Below are 23746 nucleotides of genomic sequence, written 5' to 3'. Positions count from 1 at the left end.
CATGCACTGCATTCTTAAAGGTGAATTTCGTTGAGTTTGTATTTGTTATAGCCTCTGGCAGACAGAAATACATCATTCTTTCCACCCCCTTGGCAAAGTGCTATTTAAACGTCTGCTGCCTATCGGCTTAGTAATATTTAAATTGATGTTGTCACCTCCAAAATTTAACACAGTCCTGCACAAGGTTTAATCAGTGGTAGTGGTAGTCATGGAAATGTTGCTCATTTTGATCCAACGGTGGAGCTGTTCCACATTCCTCTTCAAAGGTCTTTTAGTAAAAGCGCCTCAGGCCCTGGTTTCTACCAAAGTATTGAGACTTAATTCTTAATGATTATTATAATAGTATTAATAACTTTGATCTTGCAATCAGTCAGGTTTGCACAACAGCAAAATGTATTCATTTTATTTAAGCATAATGTTGTATAAGCGTGAGGCCTTTTGCGCGAGGCGTCGCATTTTGTCCCACTTTTCATTGTTTTTATGACGTCTCTAATTTGTGACAGATGTAAGAGAAGTCAGAATCCCCCCCACTGGACAATGCCCGCCCCCATCTTTATACACATATACAGCTAAATTATTGCATTTCATTGCTATTTAAACCTCCCACTTAGATTCTACATTTCCTGCAAACTCATACATAAACGTGATACACACACTCACGTAGAGATTCAGTTACATGGACCTCATCCACAATCTGGAAAGATACCAGACCGACCACGAAGGGAGGTGAATTCCAATTTAGAATTCAGACTTCTAATCACAGACACACATTTCCACATAAACACACAGAAGAACCTCCAAAGTTGAATCAAAAGTGTAACTATCCAAGTAAAATATTTTGGAAAACTACACCTCAAAATTTGGAGTCACCAATGTCAGAAAATTGGACAATTGTGATGAATGAAAAATGTGTAATGGCAACCATAGAAGAGGGAATAGAACTTAAAAAAGGTTCTCTTGCCTGAATCTTTAATTCCTGTTTACATGAAATTAGATCCGTGCGTACCTGTAATGAGAACGCCCGTAGCGCCGGGATGGGTATGAGGGCGGCCATGAAGAAGGCGGTGACGTTGCTGATGGAAGTGAGCGCCACGCTGGCTCCGGTCCTCTTTAGACATTCGCCGGTTCGGTCCTGTGCCAGATGAGACAAAGGAATGACTTACTGACTTATTGATGCAACTTCGTCTGTAGCCACAGGCAAATGTGTAATACTTGAGACGGAGGAGCATTATCATGGCACTGATGCTGATTGACAGTGATTGCAGCCAGCTCAAGTGCTATTAGCTTATACAAGAGAGGAAGCTGATGTCTCTCAAAGCAGATCATTGTGGCAACTTTTTTTTTTTCTTTCATATTTGAAAACGCACACGTATAAGCATGAGGAAGGTTTGGCGGCAACTACTATGTGAAGATTTGACAACGTGCGGGACCACACAGGGAGCGTCTGCTTGCGGGCATGTTTGTGCAAGTGTGTGTGTGTCGGAGAGAGGGAAAGAGAGAGAGAGAGAGGCAAGATCTGGTTCAGCTCTGTTTAGTTTTCATCTCCTCAAAGGAAGCTGGAGGTGGAGGGAGAGATGCAGACAACAATAACAAGCAAATGCATGCCTGTTTTCCCCTACAGGAGATTAAATTATCAGACAAAACACACTCGTCTACACACTTTGTTGTTGTAGAATCCATCAAATTGTTCTAATGACAAACAAGTTAATTTAATGCCATGCAAACTGTGAACTTGACATAATACAAAAATCATAACAGCTCCCTTTCACATTGCCTCTAATATGGCCACAAATTCACGAGTCCTCTAACCACCCATTCTGTGTCTTTTGGCAGTGCAAAAGGGGGCTTAAGATCCGAAGAAAAACATGTCACGTCTTCGGCTTTTACACAAATAGGAAATTGCCATTTTTGTACGCACTTTCACAGTGACAAGCAATCCCGACTACTGTTTTTAACATAAGGCACCGGCTCATAATGGTGATTAAACAGTGGACGAGTCAATTTTCTTTTTTTTCATCAAGCAGTGCAAACTATTGTGGTTGTACACAAAATATTTGGATGTTTTTCAACTCACCTCAAATGGGATCCTCTTGTTCTGTCCTGTCTCACTGAAGGCGTGAGCGAGGAGGAAGACGTCATCCACGCCGACACCCAAAGCCAGAAACGGGAGAACCTGCACCCCAAAAATGATTGATTGTAAATAATACAATGCATATTTGCTTATTATATTAAGGGTCTTCGTCCGAGTTACCTGTGTGGTGGCAGCATTGAAGGTGATGCCCAGTAGAGAGCAGAGTCCGAGCCCCGCCGCCACCGACAGCGTCACCAGCAGGACTCCCGCCAACCCGACAGCCCCCTGGGATTTGGCGCAATCCCACCGCAGCATGGTCAGACACGCGTAGGCCAGCTGGGGACGGATAATGAAGATGACTCACGGGGGAATACAACTCTCTCGTTCGGATATGGACGAGCAGGCTTGTCTTCTACCATGAGCAAGTAGCCGCTGGCCACGCGGATGACGCTTATGTCGGAGAAGGATTTAAGAATATCCTCCAGGGTGGTGGTGGTGAAAGTCAAGACCTTCTGGGATGAGTTGGCTGCCACGCTCTGCAAAACAGCCTGGAACAGAATTCAAGAAATGGAACTTAGTGTGCAAGTGTTGATGTTAATTTGGCAGCAATGATAACAAATTGCAACTGGATGCATGCAGTCCTGGACATGAGACATTAACGATTAAGTCGTAAATTTCTTATTTTAACACAATTTTCATCTGGTTTACTTTCTTGTGCTGATGTGTTTGTCTCTACTAGCTTAGCGTTGTTCATATCTATGGTGTCCACTGTCTCTTATCTTAAAGTCAACTGGGATAGATTATAGCCCACCCTTGACCATAATGAGAACAGGCACTAAAGAAAACAGATGGATGACAATCAATTCTTAAACAAAGGCCTCATCTCAAAATAGACGCCTTACTTCAAATAAAGCCTGGTGCTTTCTACAGTTGAGTAAATAAACTCCCCAGGCCACTAATTGAGGTGTGTCAGAAAAATCCTGACAGAAACCTGCTCACAAAAACAAGCAAATCAGTGAAGGAGTCACATAGCAGAAAACCTAAACTCCTTGGGGGAGGTAATCAGGGCTGTGTATCCATTCTAAACTTGTTTTTGTAAGACAGTACCACGATCCACCTTCTCCCCGTCTTCCTATCCGTGTGCAGACAGATGTCTTCAACATTGACCTGCAGTTACTGCTCAGCGGGGAGCGCGGCTGGCTGACACACATTCTCACACACATCCTCTTGAACACACACACACACACACTTGCACCAACCACGTGTACACATCTCGCAGGCACACCCAACGCCGCGCATTTGAACACACGCAACACAGCACGACGCCAGCAGCTTGGATTACAACCATTGATAAAAAAAAAAATACATATACAGCCATTGAACAAATGATCTTTTTCTGTGGCGGCACCCCCCGGGCCCCTAAGATGAATGGTGCGCACACATGCACACACCGAGGTCACTGTGTGTCAAGCAGGGGGGTTGGTGTGGGGTGGGAGGGGGTGGGCGAGATGATGTCACACCCGAGCCACCAATGGGGCCACAGCTGGGAAAGTGATTATTATGTTAGATCCAAATGTTCCTAATATACTCCAGACATGGCCAGCTTACTACTATACTATACGTTGTACCCACTACTACCTTCTAGCAGATATCATCAGGCGATCCAGCATCCATCAGGGGCTCCTTGCATTCACATGCTAACCTCAGAATATCATCGTTGGGGATTCACGGGAGATTTATTTTCCCGTCTCGCTTGCGTACCTCTGAATATCTTCTCTGCCAGGCCTCCAGGATGGCCGCGGCCTTTTCCTCATTCCAGTTGATGTGGGAAACCTCCTCGTAGCCCCTGAAGTGCTCAAACATCTGCTTGGGAGTCATCAGCTGGAACATGGTCTGTAAGGCTTGAGCGCTGGAGGGAGAAGAGACGTTCATATTGATGGAAGACGAACACAACTAGCAATTCTTTTCTCTTCTTTTTTGGAAAGAGAAAAAACGAAACTAAGAGCAGACACTCTATGAGAAGCCTTGCCATTCATCCAAAAGAAAGTGCTTCCACAACAAGTATGCTTTCATGGACTTTGCTCAAGCATCTAACACAGAGACGACAATGCATTACAATACAGTGTATCTGCAGGAATAACAAATAAGAGCTTTTAAAGCCACTTCAATCAAAGTACTTGTGTGCTTATTATTACATACTTTATCTAATCAGCTTGTTCAACATGATTGTATTTTGGTTGGTGTCCAAAACGTGAAACAGTCATTTAAAAAAATATATATATAGCAACATTGTTAACTGCATCTGTGGCGTTTTTAAGACCTATGAATAGCAAAAGGTGTGTTTAAGAAAAGCTAGCATTTAATTGCGGACCATCTACAGTACATTTTTAACTCATTCTGTGCCAGCCCAGTTAAAATCGATATCGGACATCTATAGTCATCAATGGCAAGTGAATGAGTTAAAGAACTGCAGACATAATGTAATTATTTCCTTAAGAGCTGTGCCCAAATGTTTTGTCCCTTTAGTATCGGGATGCTGCAACAAGCTCAGTCATACTTTACAATGTTTCCCAAATTCTATGTCATCCCTAATAACACCAGTTTTGTTTAGCTTACTAAAAAATGTTTATGCTTATTAACCATTCATTTATGAACATAGTGCTCACAGAACATTCATGAACATAAAGCAGGTGTCCTCCGCATGACCTGAAATATTTGTCTGGCGGCTTGCTTTGGAATTAGGTCTGTGGAGCAAAAAATGTGGTATATTTGGATAAACTAGCGAGGCCATAGATCATTGTGAGCACTTGTATGTACAGTATGCGTGCTGATGAGTGTGTATGTGTAGTGTCCGTGCATGTGGTGAAATGGAGCAGCTGGAAATGAAAGACTTTACTGGAATCTGCTAATGACTGCAAGATTTACACGCATACAAACACAATTTCGGAATACATTGAGAGTAAAGAAGAACAGAAAACATACACTCGCTCCAGAATAAGCAAGGCGCAGATCTTGTTGGATGTGTTACCTGAGCAAGGGTCCGCTACCGTTCTTGGTGGTCCCGCCTACAATCAGCTCCTCCTGCCAGTGCATGTACTTCCTGGACAGGCCGTGGCAGCCGCCGCTCAGGGTCCATGCCACATCTAACGGCTTTTGGCGTGATAGAAGCAAAACAAGAAGGGAAAATAAACTGTCAACAGCTACCTTCAAAAATCCGACATGGAGCCAAAAAATATATAAAGAACGCCCGCCGACCTTGGTGGAGTTCTTGTTGGGGGCAGTGAGGGGGCAGTCGGGGTCGGCGGGGTTCAGGCAGGGTCGGTCCATGTAGCCGTGGCCCACGTCAGCTTTTTCCAACATTTCCTCAAAGCTCTCTACAGGGAAGTGTGCCCGTCGCAGGTCCTCCAGGAAGTCCTTGGGGTCAAAATTGGTCCACTGCAAAGCGTCTTTACCTCTGTGTGAAGGTACGGTGACGCAGATAAGAATACAACCAACCTTCTGTACCGAAACATATCTCCCTGAATGGTCATATAAAAGCAATCATGAGGCGGAAAGACATTCATCTTCATTCATGTTCATGCTAAGGCACCATACCAAGTTTTCTTTTATTTGCAAGGTGACAGCAAAGAGGAATTTCCCAGTGCCAGGGTCGGATTCCTGCCCCGAGTGCTCCTTGTCCCCTTCTAAGCTCTCCATGCCTTGCACATTCCACCCTAAATCTCCCTCTTTCTCTTTCTCGGTCATTCACAGCACATTGTATGTGCTTAACCAGGCTTGGGTTATTATTCACAGGCTCCCAACCAGAACATGGTAAAAAACGTCATCTATCGCTTCTCATCCAAAGGACAAATGGAAGCATTGCCTGTGAAGATCGATAACCGACCGCTACTTGATCTGAGTCAACTCGAGCCGGCGATTCACACAGAGAAGCGCACACATATGCATGCGTACACAAATATGCTGAGGAAAAGTATTACTGTAGCAACAGGCCATTAGCAACAGAAAGGCCAGACAATGATGTGAGGCCCAGGGCTGAAGAGAGGCGATCGCCAGCGATACGCATGCCAACAACCACTACAATGGAGCCTTCAGAGGGGACGAATTCAGGACACACACACACACACACGCTTGCGGAGTCTGACGGTTGGGTTGAGTGTGCCTGGGAAGCGCACATAAAAGATAGAAAAACAAGATTCAAAGATCCCCATCTTCTTCTCTTGTAAACAAACTCGCTGTTATAGTGCTGCCATGACAACCATTCCAAGATGGGTGTCTATCCCAAATGAGCTTAAGGTAGACTTCACAATGTGAATCAGAGTAATGGGATCTGCATGAGAGTGCAACTCTGTCAACCTCCAATGCATTTAGTAATCACTAACCCCAAAACAAATAACCGGTTCTTACTGAGAAGGAAACATTGTGCGGATAATTCATTTTTAATTGGCTTGGGCAGTTTACAAGTGAGGCAATGGACTAAGCATCCTAATGATCAGGAGGAAAACGATGAAGGTGAGAATACTCACGGTAAATAGACCATCCCAGACTGGAGCTTGGCTCCCTCCCAGAAACAGTCCAGAGGTGTGATGATGAGACAGGGATGAAGCTTTTCGATGATCTGATCACACACGGCATACATGCACATTAGGGTCAGCTTAGTTTCGGATCAGGAATTCAGACATTTATTCTGGTTTGTTGACTCTTTATTGACCTTTCATTATGTAAAATGAAAACCTGTGACAGATCCAATCAATACTGAGCATTTTTCATGCAGCGTTTGCATTTTAATGCGTTTCATTAGATTGTGAAGGTGCGCCTGGTGAATTTTTGCTGAGTCCAGAGCTCATTTCTATGGTTTGGGGGAGGTCTTGATTTTTGCATTATACTTCCAGTCTGCTCTTATTTGAGCATATATATATATATATTGAAAGAGAAGACCATCTTTCCCATCTTACCTGATCCATATAATGTGTTTCCGTGACGAGTTCTCCTGATTTATAGCATAAATGTTCCAATTTCCATTGTCTGAAAAAAAAAAGGGAGAAATTAAATGTAGTCACCCTATTTATGATATTTCGCAAGAGTGGGTGACAATGGTGACATTACCGATTATAAAGATAAACGTGAACTCTGCTGGCTCGCAAGGCTGATTCCAGATGCTGTAGCAGCGCATCCACAGTCAGCACGCTGGCTCCTTCCTGGCGTGGCGTCTGGATCATGAGCTGAGGGTTGAACATGGCTTCTTCGCCGATCTTCTGTCGCGTGTACTTCAGTTCCTGGTTCACACGTCCGCCCACTGCCAGGGAGAGGAAATAGAAAAGAAGTTTTAAAACGTTTGATGGTACATACCCGGGATTTTTTTTTTTTTGCAATGAGTCGAGCACTGATAAGATTTAGTATGAGTTATAAAAGAAGTTGTAAAGGAAAAGTCGAAAAACGTCTGCTTCTCTGTGGGGAGTTTGCCTTCAAAGTCTTTTTTTTTCTCTCAAACTTATAGTGGACAATGTATTTGAGGTGGTTCAACTGATAGTCCAAAATGTCCTACACTTAAGATGAACTAACCACACGTGCTGCAAGTTGAGAAACATTTAAAACAAGTTACACACGTCGAAAATCAGAAGCAAAATGTGGGCATTCCGATCAAAGCACTTTTTACTCATTCTTTTTTTTTTTTTTTTAACAATAGAGAAGTAATTTTTGGGCGCTGATTCTGAATCAGCCTTGTTTTTGTTTCTAGCACATCAAGTTTTAATAATAATATTAATAATAATAATAATAATAATAATATACAGGAAGTATGTAATATCCAAAGTAGTAAATTATTCAGTAATATTAATGAATTAAGTTCAGCAACAGGTGAAAAGATAACTCTTGAGGCATCTGGTTTGGAGTAGAAGACTCGTGGAGTGGTGGTGGAGTTGTTCAGTGTGTGGACTATTTTGTTGGTCATCTGGAGTACATCACACACCATAAGAGCAGTGTGGTCTCTCATTTAAAAAAAAACCCGCGTAAGATCTTAAAAATGTGTCTGCGCTCATCCCAGTGAATTATAAGGCTAATTACATGGTGATTGATGTTTGAATGTTTGGACCCACAACACCAACATGGCATCAACCATTCTTGAAAATGGTCGCAAAAATGGTCCTTTGTAGTTGTCAAAGCAAAGCCACAGTCATGCACGCCTGACCTCAACCTAATCACATCTTCAAGAACAGCACTTTTTTTCCCCTCATACAATCGGTCGATGAGCAAATCCACATTTGACGCTTCCACTCGAACACGAGGTGGACTGAAAGTGTGTGTGTGATAAAGAGGGTGGCTCTCTTCCAACTTGTGCTCCCAGTATCACGGTGGGACTAAGCCCTGTGCGTGCGCCCTCGGCTCTCAGCTCACCCCGGCTACAAAAGCGGCCTTTCAGCTCCTTCCGCTGGCCGCCTCCTCGCCGGTACGGCCAAGTTGCCCTGGCAAAGCCTCTCGCACAAACACACACGGGTAGACAAATGCATGAGACTGCACTGGTGCAAACGTTTGGAGTCTCTTCTAGAGGAACGCCTCATCACATGGAAAGAACTAGATTGGAACGCTTGCCTCTGCTAAAGATGCATTAATCACCTAAGAATCATAAAATGTCAAAAACCAAACCAACCAGTGCAGATCTGTATGCACATATTCATTCAGTTAATTAAAAAATGGCCAATTTCCCCGATTTAGATTTTGGCTTCCATGCATGCAACTTGAGATCTGTATGCATCCGCATAGACACACCAAGTACCAAGTGTGAAAAATCTGTAACATTTTATGACATCTTAACCCAATTTAACAATGTGGCTTAGTTGGCGTAAGCGGGCATAGATTGAATATTTTCAAGCCGTTGTAATGGCATTAAAGTTAAACATAAGCATGCTTGTTCTGCTGAGGCAAGGACCACCCAGAGAAGAGGCGGGAAGAGAGAGGGGAGCCATGTCTGGGGGCATTAGGAAAACATACTTGATTTCTTTTTATTCCCCAAACCACAAGCAGCATTCCCATCTGATCGCATGCTTGTAATACTGAGTCCTCATTAATAGCAGGCCACGTCCAAGCAAAGCGACATGCGGCAACGTTACGCCGTTCTTCCTTTTCTCCCCTAAAAAAACGAGCACGCATGGAAGTGATTTGGAGACAGTGCACTAGACGGCCGGGCCGGGGCCGGGCCGGTCTGTCTGATACACTCAACACTCGGGAGTTCAAGTTGACCCCCCAGGCTCCGTTCAAGTCCACTGCAAAGAGCAAATTGCACAAATGTGGGAAGAGGCACGTCCTATTTAGACATATTCTGGGACAGAATGTGCTGGTGTGTGTGTAGAGGTGGGGGGCAACCAAAGTTGGCAGAGCAAACGACGGGACAACTTAAAGGAATGTAGTCGCTGGACAGGAAACAGCACATTACGGCCTCGGGCTAGCAGAATTCCTCACTTCACGAGGTTACAGCGTTTTTGGGGTCAACACTTACACAGCCTCGGGGTGAGATTAACACCCCAGCTGGACCAGGAAAATGTGTGTGTGTGTACACACAGCTGTGTTTCCTCAGTGACACAAATTCACATATTCCTTCTCTTCCAAAAACTGCTTGACCTCTAATGTATGACGGCATCCGAAAGGTGTCCCTGACCTTTGACTACTTCCTGTGCCATCTCCGGTCTTCACGTCCCGATTGGTGGGGCCTCCCTAAATTTTGCACACATTTTGATCATTGAATATTCATATAAAAAAATTGTTTGGATAAGTTTCATATGGACGAACGAGGCGGTCAAACACTTGTCAGATGAATGGGCCAAAACAAAGTCTTCCCATATTTTCTTCCATTTTCACTTTCTAAGAGTGAGACAGCCAGGTGTCCACCATGTGTACATCTGCAATCTACCTTGGCGCAAATATGATGAGACAGTCCAGTCGATGGATGCTCTAAAAGTATTAGATGAGGTCGGCCAAGGCTTGTGTGAGTATTCAGCGTGTTGCATAACATTAACCCCTACTCCCCTCTTTTCTAGATAATGGAGGGAGAGAAAGTGGGCTTCTAAGGAACTGACACTGACCCCCACCCCCCTCCCTCCTTCCTTCCTTTCAGCTCTGAACTCCCCCTTTCTCCTCCTTCTTTTTACACTCTCCCCCTCTTTTTTTTTTTGCTCTATTCAAAGCCGGCTTGTGATTGGCCAGATCATGATGGCAATCAGCCCAGCCCCTCTGTCAAAGCCAGAGCCCCCACTCCCCTTCTTTTTTTTTTTTCCTCCTGCCCCACCTCCCCACCACTTCTGCAGCTTTCACGACAACACAGCCCCACGCCCTTCATGCACATGTTGCGTGCTTGACAACGGAAGCCAGGAAAACACAGACAAACAATATAAATAATAAAACACACACGCATGGGCAGCCCAGTAGCAAAATAAGCATCGCTTTAGCGGCTCAAATTAAAACTCATAAAAACAAATTCGGGGTAGTAAATGAACCAGACGTGAGCACATTGCATTACGATGTGTGTACAAGATACAGTGTGTGGATTTGAGGAAGTGTGCGTGTGTGTGAGTGTGTGCGTGTAGAAAAAGGATTAGCTGGATTAGAGCCCCTATCAGCAGAGACCCCCTGCGGTGGGGGAGGAAGCCCCCCAAAACCAGGTCATCTCTCCGCCACAAAGCACGAGGCGACCTCCCATGCCCTGAGACCCCCAAAAGTCAGACGCAAAAATGACTTGCCAAGAACACAACACGTGCAGTATGAGCACATGTCGTCTTGCAGGTTAGATAAATGGCAATGTACGAGCATGTTTTGACGGTAAAATAAATTTTATTCACGCACCACTATTAAAAACGGCTGAGGACAATACAATGCATTATGTAAGTGTGACATGACATCATGGGATTAAAACCGCCTCTCAAAAACAACCACAATTTCACTCTATCCATATGTGAGCAGGGATGTTTTTTTTTAATATCAGATCAGCCCTGATGTGGCTGTAAATCAACTTCCTCCACTCACACCACAAGAACAAAATAGCCAAGTGAGAAAAATCTTTGGTGTCCTCGTGTCGGCAGGTACGGTTTACCACAGGAAATCCTCAGTATGTGTCTGCTGTCCATTTGCCTCCTTCCTGCTATTAAAACCGCTCAGCTGCTGCCACCAATCAGCCCACAAAATCATTACTCTTCCTCCTCCACTACCTTCCACCATCTGCTGTCTCTTTAGTTCACCCTGAAACTCACTTCTGCATTTGGCCATGGGATAAGCAATAATGTAATAGGCACTTATTTTTCCATAAAAATAAACAATGACAACCACTGAAGACCTCATTCAAGATATTGTGTTCAAGTTTTTGAACCTTAGGCTTCTGTGTTTACTTCTTGACATGTGATTTATCCATTGGGAGACTGTGGGCAAAACACAGTAGCTCACAGTAGCAGAGTTGAGATTATGGAGAATGATATTGCAGTGTAGATTACACAGGGAAAAAAGTAACAGGAGCATTTTGTGGAATTTTTTTAAATAGTTACTCTGTGACTTTATTTGTTTTTAGAATTGAGTGGCAGGCCACATTAACTGCATGAAATGTGAGATGGACGTTTATGGCCCACCGGCTTCATGTTGCCTACCACGTTGCTATTAAAGAAAAATAACAGGCAAAATTTTCCCTAAACTTGGTGGGGGTGCAGCATGTGCTGAAATCCGGGCCATCTTTTTTTTTTTTTTTTTTGCTTTTACATTTGGCAGGGATCCCTGCCGTTTCAAAAAAGTGTAGTTCTAGCTTTGAATGTGGGCTCAGCAATGCAGGTGTGCACGCAGCCACAAATATGTGATGAAAGGCCTCACTGAGAGCTGAAACCCCATCTGACCCAGGGTGAAGCCCTCCCCTTACCGCGGTCCCCCGCTCTCTCCCTTTTCAGAGAGGAGGGGCACCGCCACACGGAGGCAGGATGCATAAATAAAAGTTTGATTTTGAGAAAGAAAAAATGAGCTAAAAACAAGAAAAGATGAGTAGATGCATTGGGGTCAGCTCTGTGACATGCATGTGTTACCTACCTCCATGAGCTATGAGACGCAAAGCCCCATCACCAATTCCATCGCCCGGCATTAACATATGTATGGCTTCTCTCGCCCCTGATTATGCTAATCACCTGTCCGGCCCCTGCGGCCCCTAAAATGGGTGTATTTAGTAGTCGGAATGAGGTGTACATTCACACACTGCCTCAATGGGCAGATTCTTCCACGTTACTGCCTTCATTCAGATCTGCCCTCTCGCACCCCCCCCCCAAAAAAAAGGTATTCAAGTGCAACGGATTTGCGCAGTACTGGAAGGAGAGCTGGAAAATGCTGCGGTTGGTGGACAATTAAAAATAACTGTACCATATCTGAGCGCATTGTTGCTGCAGCTCAGTTGGGAAAATTCATATCAGTGTCCATCAAATTCAACACAGCTGAGCCCGTCCCTGCTTTTGCTTGATTGGCCAACATCTCCAATCTGCAGCAGCCATCTCTTCGTCATTTCCTGGAAAGATAGCCCCCGTGATTCCAGGTGTCCCCAAGTGGCACATTCCTAAAGCGTGGCGCACGCACACTAACGACAAATTGATTTCATTCCCCCCACCAAACTTCTTTGCTTTGACATGACAAGTTGCCGTGGTTACGGCAGCCATAGGGTTACTTTGCGTTCACGTACTGTAGAGACATATCAATGACAATAGCAATTGATAATGTTCAGGTGGCCGTCTTCTTTGAAGGCATGCATTACATCCCCACTTCGAACACCAAAAATTTACAATGATCCAGAATTTCCTTCAGGATCAGTAGAACCAAAGAACTGTGTGGAAGATGTAATAACCACAAGTATATTAATAATTCATTTTCCTCAAAAGCGATGAAGGAAATGTATTCATCACCCCATCTTTAATGCTCCAGTAACACGCAAACAACTTGTGCGAGACACACACACAATGACACCGTCTGGCTCTGCGAAGCCTCGGCAAGAGCGGAAATGTTTTGCATCTCTAAATCTTTACTCGGCGTCACATGCGCATGTGTGGTATCGGTGTAATTGCCAGATTCTCCGAGGCCTTGCAGCGGGAATTGCGAGTGTTCGACGACGTGCGTGCCAGAGGGCTGGCTGGCTGGCTGGCTGGCTGGAGGGCTGCCAAACAACTTTATACGTCGTATGCTTTGCATTGAAAAACACTGCAGCTACTATGCTCCAGCTACAAACACACTCTCCCTATGCTGTTTGCTGCTTCCTCCACCCCTCTGGCAACCAATGTTGGGAGGGAGGGAGGGAGGTGCAGAGGAAGACGGTGGGAGGGAGGGATGGAAGGAGAAAGAGGGACAGAGGGAGGGAGGCCAGACCACCCTGATCTCATGGCAGGCCTGAGTGTTTACATTGCCGTGGCTCACTCTGTAATACATCTGGCATTCTGAGGCCACTCTCTCCAGCCAGGGATGGGAGGGGGGGGGCAGGAGGGGTAAAAGAGAGAGACCTTTCTGGCAAAGAGAAGGCGAGAGAGAGCGGGAGGGAGGGAGGAGGGTAATTCTCTCCACAGTCGCCTGTGCTCGGTCATTCGCAGGCCTCGCTCTGCTTTTTGAATATGAGCGCCTGCAAGAATGCAAAATGTAAACAGAGCGGCTTGGAGGCATCTCTCGGCTTGTCATTTGTGAATGAGAGTGGGAGCACCTTCTACCGTGCACGCTGACGCATACACACAGAGATAACATGACTGTCATTTGCGTATCCAGTCAAAGCTCCAAAGTTGGACACTGCTGAAGTCATCCAATTTAGAGTCTGGGAGGAAAAATGTGCCTAGAAAGTCAAAGGGCAGAAAATCTTGTCGGCCTTGAGCTAAGTGAGCTTTTTCTTTTCTCTCAAAAAAAAAGTATAACTTTATAGTAATTTTACCACATTTTTGTTTTCGCTACACAGTAGCATTATTACGCAGTCTACCTTTTCTTAATCATTATTTGGCAGTTATGGAGCTCCGGATGTCTCTTTTACGCAGCCACATTGGCAGTAAAGTAGCGCCAGTGCGCCAATGAATAACAATGGAGCATAGCGATAAAACTAGCATTTATCTGTCAACATTCCATCCAAGTGAATTTACATCTCACTTTGATGGAAGGGACATAATGAGATACATGTGCTCGGTGGACAGAATCATGGATATCGCTGATCGATCAGGCGCCAGGAATACTTTATTCAACTATGGCGGCGGCAGATTGGGAGAATGACCCAATTGGATTGGCAGGACACAGATCTTTGCAATTTTTGTTTTCAGTTTCCCTCTCACTACAAAGGTTGTGATCATACAAAGACTTCTACAAAGACAAAATTTAGGTTAGAGGTGTACTTGTAAGACTTGCGTGCCGTAACCCTCTTTTTACACTTCTACCTGTGATGTGAAAATGTAAATTAAAACTCTCTGGCATTTTAATAGATTTGATGATTGCAACAAATGAATTTATTTCACAGTATTTCCTTTGTTTTGAAATGAGAACAATTTGGACGTTAACCACCAACGGCCGGGTCTACTGTAGCTTTTTATGGGTAATGTACACAAAGCTGCTTTCAAAGGCAAGCCAGCTAGCTTGATTAAAAAAAAAAAAAAAAAAAAAAAGTGTACCACAGGCGCAGTGTTTCCCCACACTAAATCCCTCACCAGCTAGTCTGTACTTTTCATCAACTCATAAAGTTTAACACAACAACGCTGGAATGTTATTCCTTTCAACAGAACTTTAATCCATTTTCTGGTCAACGCAAGCTTGCTCCGAGTTTGGGTGGCAAAAACATCCATTTCTATGTGTTTTATGCCTCTCTTTGAACTTAACAATCAATAAGAGAAAGCTAGATGTTATGTGCAAAAATAGTACGAGCATGGGATGTGTGGCCATGTTTGAGTCGTTGCCGAATGAGAGCGGTCGGAGACGAAGCATGGAGAGGAGGGGAAAAAAATGAAAAGAGGAGAAAATAGCATAGTAAGCCTTGTCCAGGTCAACCAAAATTCCAACTCTGCTTATGTGACTGTGTGTGTGCTCCCATGCCCATAAAATAAAAAAAAGCGGGCTCATCCATACGTGCAAGATACAACCGCCCCCCCATCATCTTCCGCACGCACAACCCCCTGGCCCCCCCACCGTGCTTACAAGCACAACAACAAAATGAGCACTAACTCTGTCAAGTCAGCTCTCAATCACACGCGATGCAAAACAGATGCAAAGGTTGAAGCCAGGAAAAGAAGTGTTATCCTTTCAAATTGTACTGTTATAAAATGGACCTATAGGGTCCATTCATGGAGTAATGATACCGCAAATGACCTCACATTCGACACCTGGTATATTCAACACATGCTTACACACAGGACACAAACAATGACGGATGACAGCTGCAACCTGTACTGCATTTCAAGACCCCCCCTACCCAAGACCACCACTCTTTCCAAACCATGCTCCGGCCTCCTTCGCTCTGCTGTGAGTCTTCACTCTGCACTCAGGCCACAGGGTGAGTATCAGGTGAGCTTTTAAATAGCGTAGGCCCCTACGAGATGACCTCAGGATCCCAAGGGTCTACCCCTGTGGCCCCTGGCCTCTACGCTATGCCCCATAACCACTCCCACAGACACACATACAAAAGTACTCTATATATCTTTTAGGCTAGAACCTGAGAAAAGGCACACCAAAGTCTGGTCATAGGTCACATGACCACAGCTAGCGTTTGTAGCTTAGGCCGCAAGTGAGCTCAAGTCTATCACCCTGGACTGCTTGCCAGCCAATCACAAGGCACATATAGACTCCAAAATATTCACACTCCACGACATATCCTTATTTTACGGATAATACGTTGTTTACGGTTAAGTAGACAAACTGTGCCTTTCAGAGTGTGTGCCTGTTGATTTTTACACAAATTCAAATGACTATGCGATATCTTCAATTAAAGGGCAATAAGCAATTGGTCATGGTCATCATCATCTTAGCTGGCTAAGCTTGCTAGCGTAACGGATCATAACTAAGCAAAACTACATGTTAAACACAGCGCGGCTTCATCCTCAGTTTCAACTCCAACCTCCGTGGAACGCTTCAGCTTCAAAAGGCCCATTTGCAAATTCTCTCCTCACCATAGCCCCTTCACCCCCCACCCCATCGGCGCTGACTGGCCCGAGCCACATCCCGGGCCGTCTTCGAACACGTGAGGGCCCGTCCTACAGGAAAGGCCAATGTTTATGCGATACTGTTTTAATTAGAGGCAGGTGGTGTCGCTATTTTCTTTACAATTTGGCCTGTGTTTGCCTGAACCCAGAATGCTGAGGGATGGCTCCGTTTTCCATTTTGCAGCCGGGTGGAGCTCTTAAAAACAAAAAATGAAGAGGGGGGTCTTATTCCTACGCTCCGCTGCATCATCGTGGATACAGCTTAATAGCGGATAATCGGCAAATCCACATCTGCAACGTGATACTCGAAAGATGAGCAGAAAGCCAAGTCAGCTGGAGGTCGAGGGCAAACAACAATACTACAACTTCCCGTTCCAGCAAATGACTTCCTGCGAGTGCCATAGTTGGCATAAACATGGCATTTAGCCACTCGGTCGAGGCGGGGGAGAGGGTGGAATAAAAAAAAAAAACAGATCCTGTGCAAAATATTTGGCTCTTAGGTTTGACACATTCACCTCTTTGTGTAAGCAAGACTCTCCATCCACATCACTCTCTGTCACTTTGTCTAATAAACACAACTTCCTGTGTCAGAGTGCTTATAAACACTGCTATGAGCGAGGAGACCTACTTGGGTTTAAAAAAAAAAAAAAAAAAACAGGCTGTAGCACATGATGGCCACCGGGATAGATACTACAAACTGAAAAGCATTTTCTAGCATTAAGGCCTGTCAATACGGTCATATGAGAATAATTTATTTCAAAAGGGAATATAAGGTGCTGCATTTGGCTGGCGACCAGTCAAGGGTGTGTCATGCCTCTCACCAGTCAGTTAGTACAGTATAGGGCTCCAGCTCACTTGCCACTTTAATGAGGAAAAGTGAGATAGAAAATGGACGGAAAATGTGCAAACTCTCCAGAAACACTTCCCTTTTTCAAAGTGTTACATGAGACAATGTATGGACAATATTTCATGACCATAACTCCAAGGCTCGTTATATTTTGCAGTATTGCCTTGATTGGAAGAGCAACTCTCCAATTTGGTTGTTAAACGAACTAGCCGAGTCAATCTTAGGTTAGCTTACCAACCAGCATGGCTTCACCCCTTGATAGTACGATACTTGTCAGAAACGTATCTTTATCGCTATGTGATGACTACTGACTTTGGAGTGCGCATTACATTGCAATCCTAAAAAAAATAAAAGTGTTTTGTTTTTTTTAAAAAAAAAAAGCAATCCCTGTAGGTTGAGGCGGGTGCATGTGCATCCACGGGCCCACACAGCTTCCAAGCGGGGTCGATCACGGGTCAGCAGGAGAGGGCAGCTCCAAATGAAACATAAACAGCCCCTCCATACGCTCATTCCCGCTCTCTTTCCTCTTGGATGACTTGGCCAGGACACCCCCCTCCCCTCCCTCCGTCACCACCACCACCTCCACCGCACCAATGCACGGCGTTCCACGGTCCAGGCAGAACTAATCTATCCCTCAGCTGTGTAGTCTAATCTAAACAAACACATCTCTCCCCACCAACATCTGGAACCCCTCACGTACAGGACCGAGGAAACCACTGAGGCCTGCTCTTTGTGTGCAGTGTACAGGTCAGTCAAGACAGTAAAAGTAGATAATGTAGACATCTAGCGGCAGTTTTAGAGTATCTGATGCTCAACAGAATCAAACTCAACAGAACAATTCAAACCAATCGCTTTCGACTTATCTCTGGCAACGCAAATTCAGAGCTTGATTTAAGTCCACGGTGTGTGGCGCAATTGTTGCTGATCCACGTTAGTCCTGTAGATGTCTGTAGTGTGCATCGTCTGTGGACTTGAAATGCTAAAAATAATGCGAACAAAGCAAAATCGCCCTTTCACTAAGTCACACCCCAAAAACACAGACTATTTTTTTTCCAAATATAAATGACTTGATGTGTCAAGACTTGATTTCAAACTAATCTTCAATCAATCAACAATCAAAAAAAGGGTAACCAACTAGGCTGCACTATAGTTTCTCTGTGCACAAAATAAACATGACCAATGCTGCAGAATCACCAACATTCAAATGTGAAACTGCATTTTTTTTTTTCATCATCTTAATTCCCAAAACATTGTTTAATTTATATTTAGGAAGAAATGTGCTCTTCCATTCATGAATGGGCCATACGACCGTGCTGGAATGTGGATCAAAGGAAAGAAAAGGGAGAAGAAGAAAAAAACCACAGCCGCTGAACACCCCCCACTCCGGCACCTCCTCTCCAACAACACCACCCATGCACAATCTTTTCTCTCTTTTTTTTCCTCACTAAATCTTTCATTGTGTATATTTTCTCTTTGAGCAACAACAAGCGAGAGCTTTATGATCCGCCTCACAAACATGAGTTCCTGTCCTCACTCGAGTAGCTTCTCCCTCTCGCTCTCTCTCTCTCACTCTTATTTTCCCCCCTCCCTTCCCCTTGCAGCCGGAGGCAAATCTTTTTGGAAAGTTGAGAGCTGTCCAAAACGGGACCACACACACAGACTGTGAGCATTCAACTGCTGGGGGCAGGCACACACACTCACAGACACACACACACACACTCTCACACAAAATGGCGGCTTGGCAAAAAGGGAGAAAAAAAAAAGGTCTACCCCAAAAGCTGCTTAATTATAACTTTGGTGTATTTGCAGAAGCAGGGAGGACTTTTTGATGATTGCACATGAGCCAACCGTTGCACTGAACAACAATAAACATGCCCCTATAAATGTGCTTTTGTTTGATACAAAGCCCACAAATCACCCAAAAAAAAATGAAAAGGCGTAATCAAAAGTGTCTTACCTTCCACCCAAAGCTTCTCCACGTCCGTCTCCAAATTAGCTGCCCGTAAGCCCACTGCGAACGCTCCGAAAATCATGAGGCCCACCACCAAAAACTTTCCACAGTTCTTTTGTATGTAGCAGCCCAGCCTGAATAAAAATCTCTGGAACTTTGCTCTCAGCCATAGCGGTGCTTTCCTCCCGGTCGCCTTGCCCTAAAGGGAGAAAAAAAAAAGGACACCAAAGAAGAAGCATGATGGTCTGATTCAACTGGGAAACAATGCACTTACCTGCACAGGTGAGTCATACACAACTTTAAGTGTTTCTGCGCTGAATTTGTTCAAAGTGATAAAGCATCTATGAGGGGTCCTGCATTTATGACGGACTTATGTTGCTAAAGGGGCGGTGTAAACCCAAATTTGCACATAAATGGCATTATAGTTTATCACTAGTTTGCCTTAAGCAGCAGTAAAGTCATAATGAGAGTAAATATTTGAATGAAAGCCCTCCTGGGCCAAAATCTAACGATAACGTAAATGAACTTTCCTAGTGTGACTACATATTTTTACACCACTGCGCAAACTAGTTCGTTCTGTGTTGTCTGTGACTTTAAGACGCTCAATGTCGACAATGTAGTAAACCAAGCATCGTTTTTGATTTGGTACAAGACTCTTCTTGCACTTATGGAACTGACTTCACATGCAATTTTAAGATTTTGTAATTTGTAATTTTAAGTGTTTGTATAGTGCTTCCATCATATAGTGGCGCTCTAAAGACACTGCTCTAATTAATGAGCGTTGTATAACAAGTGTAGTTTGCATTTTCTTAGTGAAGCTTATAGTATGTGCATTTAACAGATATTTGATCATATTACAATAGTGATATCACAGCAAATTCAATTTCCTGCTCTATGGTTATCATCACTCGTACCTGTCTAGGATGGCATCACAAAAAAGCCATAAAACACCCCAAAAACAAAACGTTTGACACGCAAATGACAATAATCCAGATTGGATACTCACTAAGAAAAAGTCCACACATACTGACTTTTAAGGCTTTTGTTGTAGTTCAACTCCAGTTTAACTACTTTTGGGGCGTTCGGGTTTGGGGGCTGCACCGTGTTCAAGTATTAAACGGCAAATTCAAGCAGAGTAAATCACAAATTCAATAGAAAGTGATTTTTAAATCACTCCACAGGTAACTCACACATGTTGGCACGCACCCCAGGCACAATTCCTGAGAGTAACAAAAACGACGAGTGACAGTAAGTAGGAGTCCAAAAGAAGGCTTGCAGCTGGACCTCCGGGTTGGATCCGAGGTGGGTGTGTGTGTGTATTAAATAAAAGCTGTGAAAGTCTCCAACGTGGTGCAAATGCAGGCCTTTTTTAGATAACATCAACAAATAACATCCAATTTGAGAGCAAACATTTGCACAGTCATTAGCGTTGTGCAATAAAAGGGAGATTCAGTGGAGAAAAGAGTGCATTGCATTGCTTTGCATGTGGTCCGTGGACTGGTGCTGGGGAGCGGGGGGGCACATGGACTTCCACGCTGGTGCATAACACGCAAGCTTGCGATATGACGACAAGACGTTATGTGTTTGGAAAACAAGAGGAAGGAGTCCAAACAAGCGGGTGTAAGCAACACGCCGGTGAACGTGGGTGTTCTGTGTTTCTGAATGTAAAGTAGTTAGTTACCTGGGAGATCTGCTCCAAAGCGAAGCCCGCGTCGCAGTAGCTCGGCCGCTGCAGGTAGTCCAAATCCGGCGGTGGAGACTGCGGATGCGGCTGCGCTGGCGGCTCGCGGCTTGATTCCCTCCGGGTCCTCCGCGTTAGCCTCGGTCGGCCGGGCTCTCCTGTCCCCGGCTCGGGGGGCGCACTAGCAGCCGAGGCCATGTTGCGGGGACTGCGCGCTGCTTACCGATTCCCACTTGCGATCCGACAAAGTTTCACTCGGAGGGGGGACCTCATAGTCCGCTTGGAGAGGGCGAGTCAAAGTAGTGCGCGCCGTCCATCCCCACATCGCGTGATCCGGTAAGGGTCTCCGCCGCCTTTTGCACCGCGTTTTCCAGACCCCGTCAGGCACAACGACAACAACAAAGCGAGCAAATAGAAAAACACAGGAATACAACGGGAGTGTCTCTCAAAACGAGCCGCACGCCAGATCGCTGGACGCTTCTCGCTGCATTGTGCGGAGTTGTGTGCTGCTGCTCGTCTTCCCTTGGGCCGCGCGTCACGGCCAACTCTGACTTTGAATAGAAGAGCAGAAAAAGAGCTCGAAGAGGAGGAGGAGGAGAAGGAGGTGGGGTGGAAAAGGAGGGAGAAGGAGGAGGAGGAGGGGGCCCGCAAAACACACACACACACAAGATCCCGCCTCTCGCCGCTGTCACACCGCACAGTTTGCTCGCTTCTGATTGGTTCCAGAAGGGCAAAAATTACTCAGCAAACACGACTATTATTAGCTGCTTAGCAACAGCTCGCTAAAGTAAAGAAGGGGAGGGAGGGAAGAAGGACCACCCAAGCAGAGAGGGGAGGGAAGGGGAAGGGGAGGTGGGGTGTATGGGGATGCCCAACCAGCAACAAATTTGCTTGTTAAATGTAGCTAAGGTGTAGTATTTTGCAGGCTTAACGTTTAAATTAACCAGGCGTCACTCAAGAAAAATGTCTACAGTCGAACGTGACTTTTAAAAAATGGCCATTACAGCGCTTAAAGAATCCTACTCACTGTTAAACGTCATGTAGCCCGCAGCGAACTTTACTGCTCCATTGACAAATATACTGTCACTATAGAGAACGCACATACTGTAACATCACAGACAATAGATATGAAAAACTTACCTGCTAAAAGTGTGTGAAAATATTTTCTGTACTTTTACAATATATTTAGCGGATTTAGATACAACAACGCACTGTTCAAGATCGTTGTTTTGCAGGTGGCGCCTAATTGTTTGAATTGTAATTTACACTAGCACCACCCGCAGGCCGTCAGTAGTACTACAAGGGCCATGGAAAAAGAAATTAATAATAATTACATGATATAATAATAATACAAATTACAAAGACTTACCATTGGTAAAAGCCAAAATTGTGTCATTGTGAAAAGATTTTAGGTTATTTCTACGTGTTGTTCAGTAGTACCTCTAGGAACTCACTTAAAAAATATATTCTTCATTGGTTGGCAGGTGGCACGTAGTTGTCTTGTAATTTACACTACTGCTACCTGCCGGACATGCGTAGAATAGCTTCCTTTACTTCATTGTGAAGTTTCTAATATGATAAAAGATTCGGACGTTTGCAGATTTTTTTTTTTATAAAAACAACTTAATCTGTATGGACACCCACCTCAACGGGACGTAGGAGTCACATCCGTTTCGCAGCATCTATGTGAGGACATGTGATGGTAACGCAGCAAGAGACCATCAAGTTGCGGGAAATGTGGAAAAAGATCGTTGGCATGAAGAAGAAAAGCATAGTGTGACGGCTGTAGAGATATTCTTGTAAAATGTACTAGAAGATTATATTGGGAGCATCTGTGTGAACTAATAGAATACACATGAGATTACAATGATTTACGGAAACGAGTCTAGTTGCTAACAGTGAAAAACCGTGAGTAACTGAAGCCCCGCCCCAAGATGTGTATAATTGTCTATAATTTTAAACCGTAAACATACAAAAAATCCAAGGCATTTAATGTAATGTCAAATTTACCATACATTAACCTTGAAAATAAATTGCTGACAGATGATGATAAAAAATAGTCACATTCTATATATTTACATTTTAATTTGTAATTTAATCATTTGTCATAAATAAATGATCTGTGTGATTTAGATTTTTATATAATTTATTCATATATTTATATGTTGTTTGTTATTTGAAGGTAAGCGTCTGTTCCATTCTACATTCTTGTAATGTGACACAACAACGCAAAGCCTGGAGGTTTAAACATTTTGTAGTAAAGTCAAAGCACTTGCACTACTTCTTCTATCTGTCATCATTCCAATTTATCTAGTCCTGCTACAGACCAATCCACATGGATTTCTTAATGAGATAGGATATGAAGTAGGAGCCGGAGCGCTCTGGGCGTTCGTCCCGGAATGACTTCATTAGCCCATCACCTTGGCTGACCCTGGGCAGGGTCATTTATAGCCCTAGGGGTTGCTGGCTGGAGTGCGGCCATGGGAAAAAAAGGGGAAGGATGTTGATTAACGCGTGCGCCTAGTTATGATTTGCAGGTGGATTACAGTTGACAGTGGAGGTGAGCCAACATTTTGATAATGCTTACTTCAATCTTTTTTTTTTTGCCGATTATAATTGCAACAAAAGTAAAGATTTTCCCACAGAATACAGCTTTACTCACCCACCTGGGATGGATGTAAGCGAGTAGAACTACATTTGAACCGATACTGGACGAATATTACAAGGAACAGCAGCAATTCAAAGCAACATTGTTATCCTTACTCCGGTAATTACGCCACACGGTCATGACATCACAATGGAATCTAATCAGTGCGCCGTTTGTCGATGCAATGACAGATTTTGTCAAGCAAATGAAGTTTACCTCCTCATGAAGTGTTGCTTTGTTTGCTTACTGGCTGTAGCAACAGAGGTGTAACTCCAGATAAGATGCAATCGCTAATAATGTGGAAAATACACGTCGTAACTGGAAAACTGTTGCAGGCGCCGCCCTAGCGAAGTGATTGAGGTATTTGAATGTAGCTGCTGGTGGACCTTTTATAGTTTC

At 44.3% G+C, this 23746-nt stretch overlaps 1 protein-coding gene across 1 annotated transcript in view; it reads right to left on the bottom strand.

Annotated features, from left to right (window-relative positions):
- Positions 1-22346, bottom strand: part of ptch1 (patched 1) — a 40239-nt gene extending 17893 nt beyond the window's left edge. The window contains exons 1-13 of the mRNA XM_088376630.1: positions 21841-22346; positions 20701-21053; positions 19026-19218; positions 7175-7364; positions 7024-7093; positions 6595-6686; positions 5327-5525; positions 5100-5221; positions 3833-3980; positions 2488-2619; positions 2252-2407; positions 2075-2173; positions 1007-1132 (exon numbers count right to left, since the gene is read on the bottom strand). Of these exons, the coding sequence (XP_088232756.1) occupies positions 1007-1132; positions 2075-2173; positions 2252-2407; positions 2488-2619; positions 3833-3980; positions 5100-5221; positions 5327-5525; positions 6595-6686; positions 7024-7093; positions 7175-7364; positions 19026-19218; positions 20701-20898 (1725 nt within the window). The 5' untranslated portion in view covers positions 20899-21053; positions 21841-22346. The remainder of the gene's footprint in view (positions 1-1006; positions 1133-2074; positions 2174-2251; positions 2408-2487; positions 2620-3832; positions 3981-5099; positions 5222-5326; positions 5526-6594; positions 6687-7023; positions 7094-7174; positions 7365-19025; positions 19219-20700; positions 21054-21840) is intronic.
- Positions 22347-23746: the final 1400 nt, after the last annotated feature.

Source organism: Syngnathus floridae, chromosome 5 (genome assembly GCF_059516105.1).
Source record: "Syngnathus floridae isolate MCC-2025c chromosome 5, RoL_Sflo_1.0, whole genome shotgun sequence".
NCBI classification, from domain to species: Eukaryota; Metazoa; Chordata; class Actinopteri; order Syngnathiformes; family Syngnathidae; genus Syngnathus; species Syngnathus floridae.
Note: the sequence above shows the minus strand (reverse complement) of the source record. Positions and strands in the feature narration are given on the sequence as shown.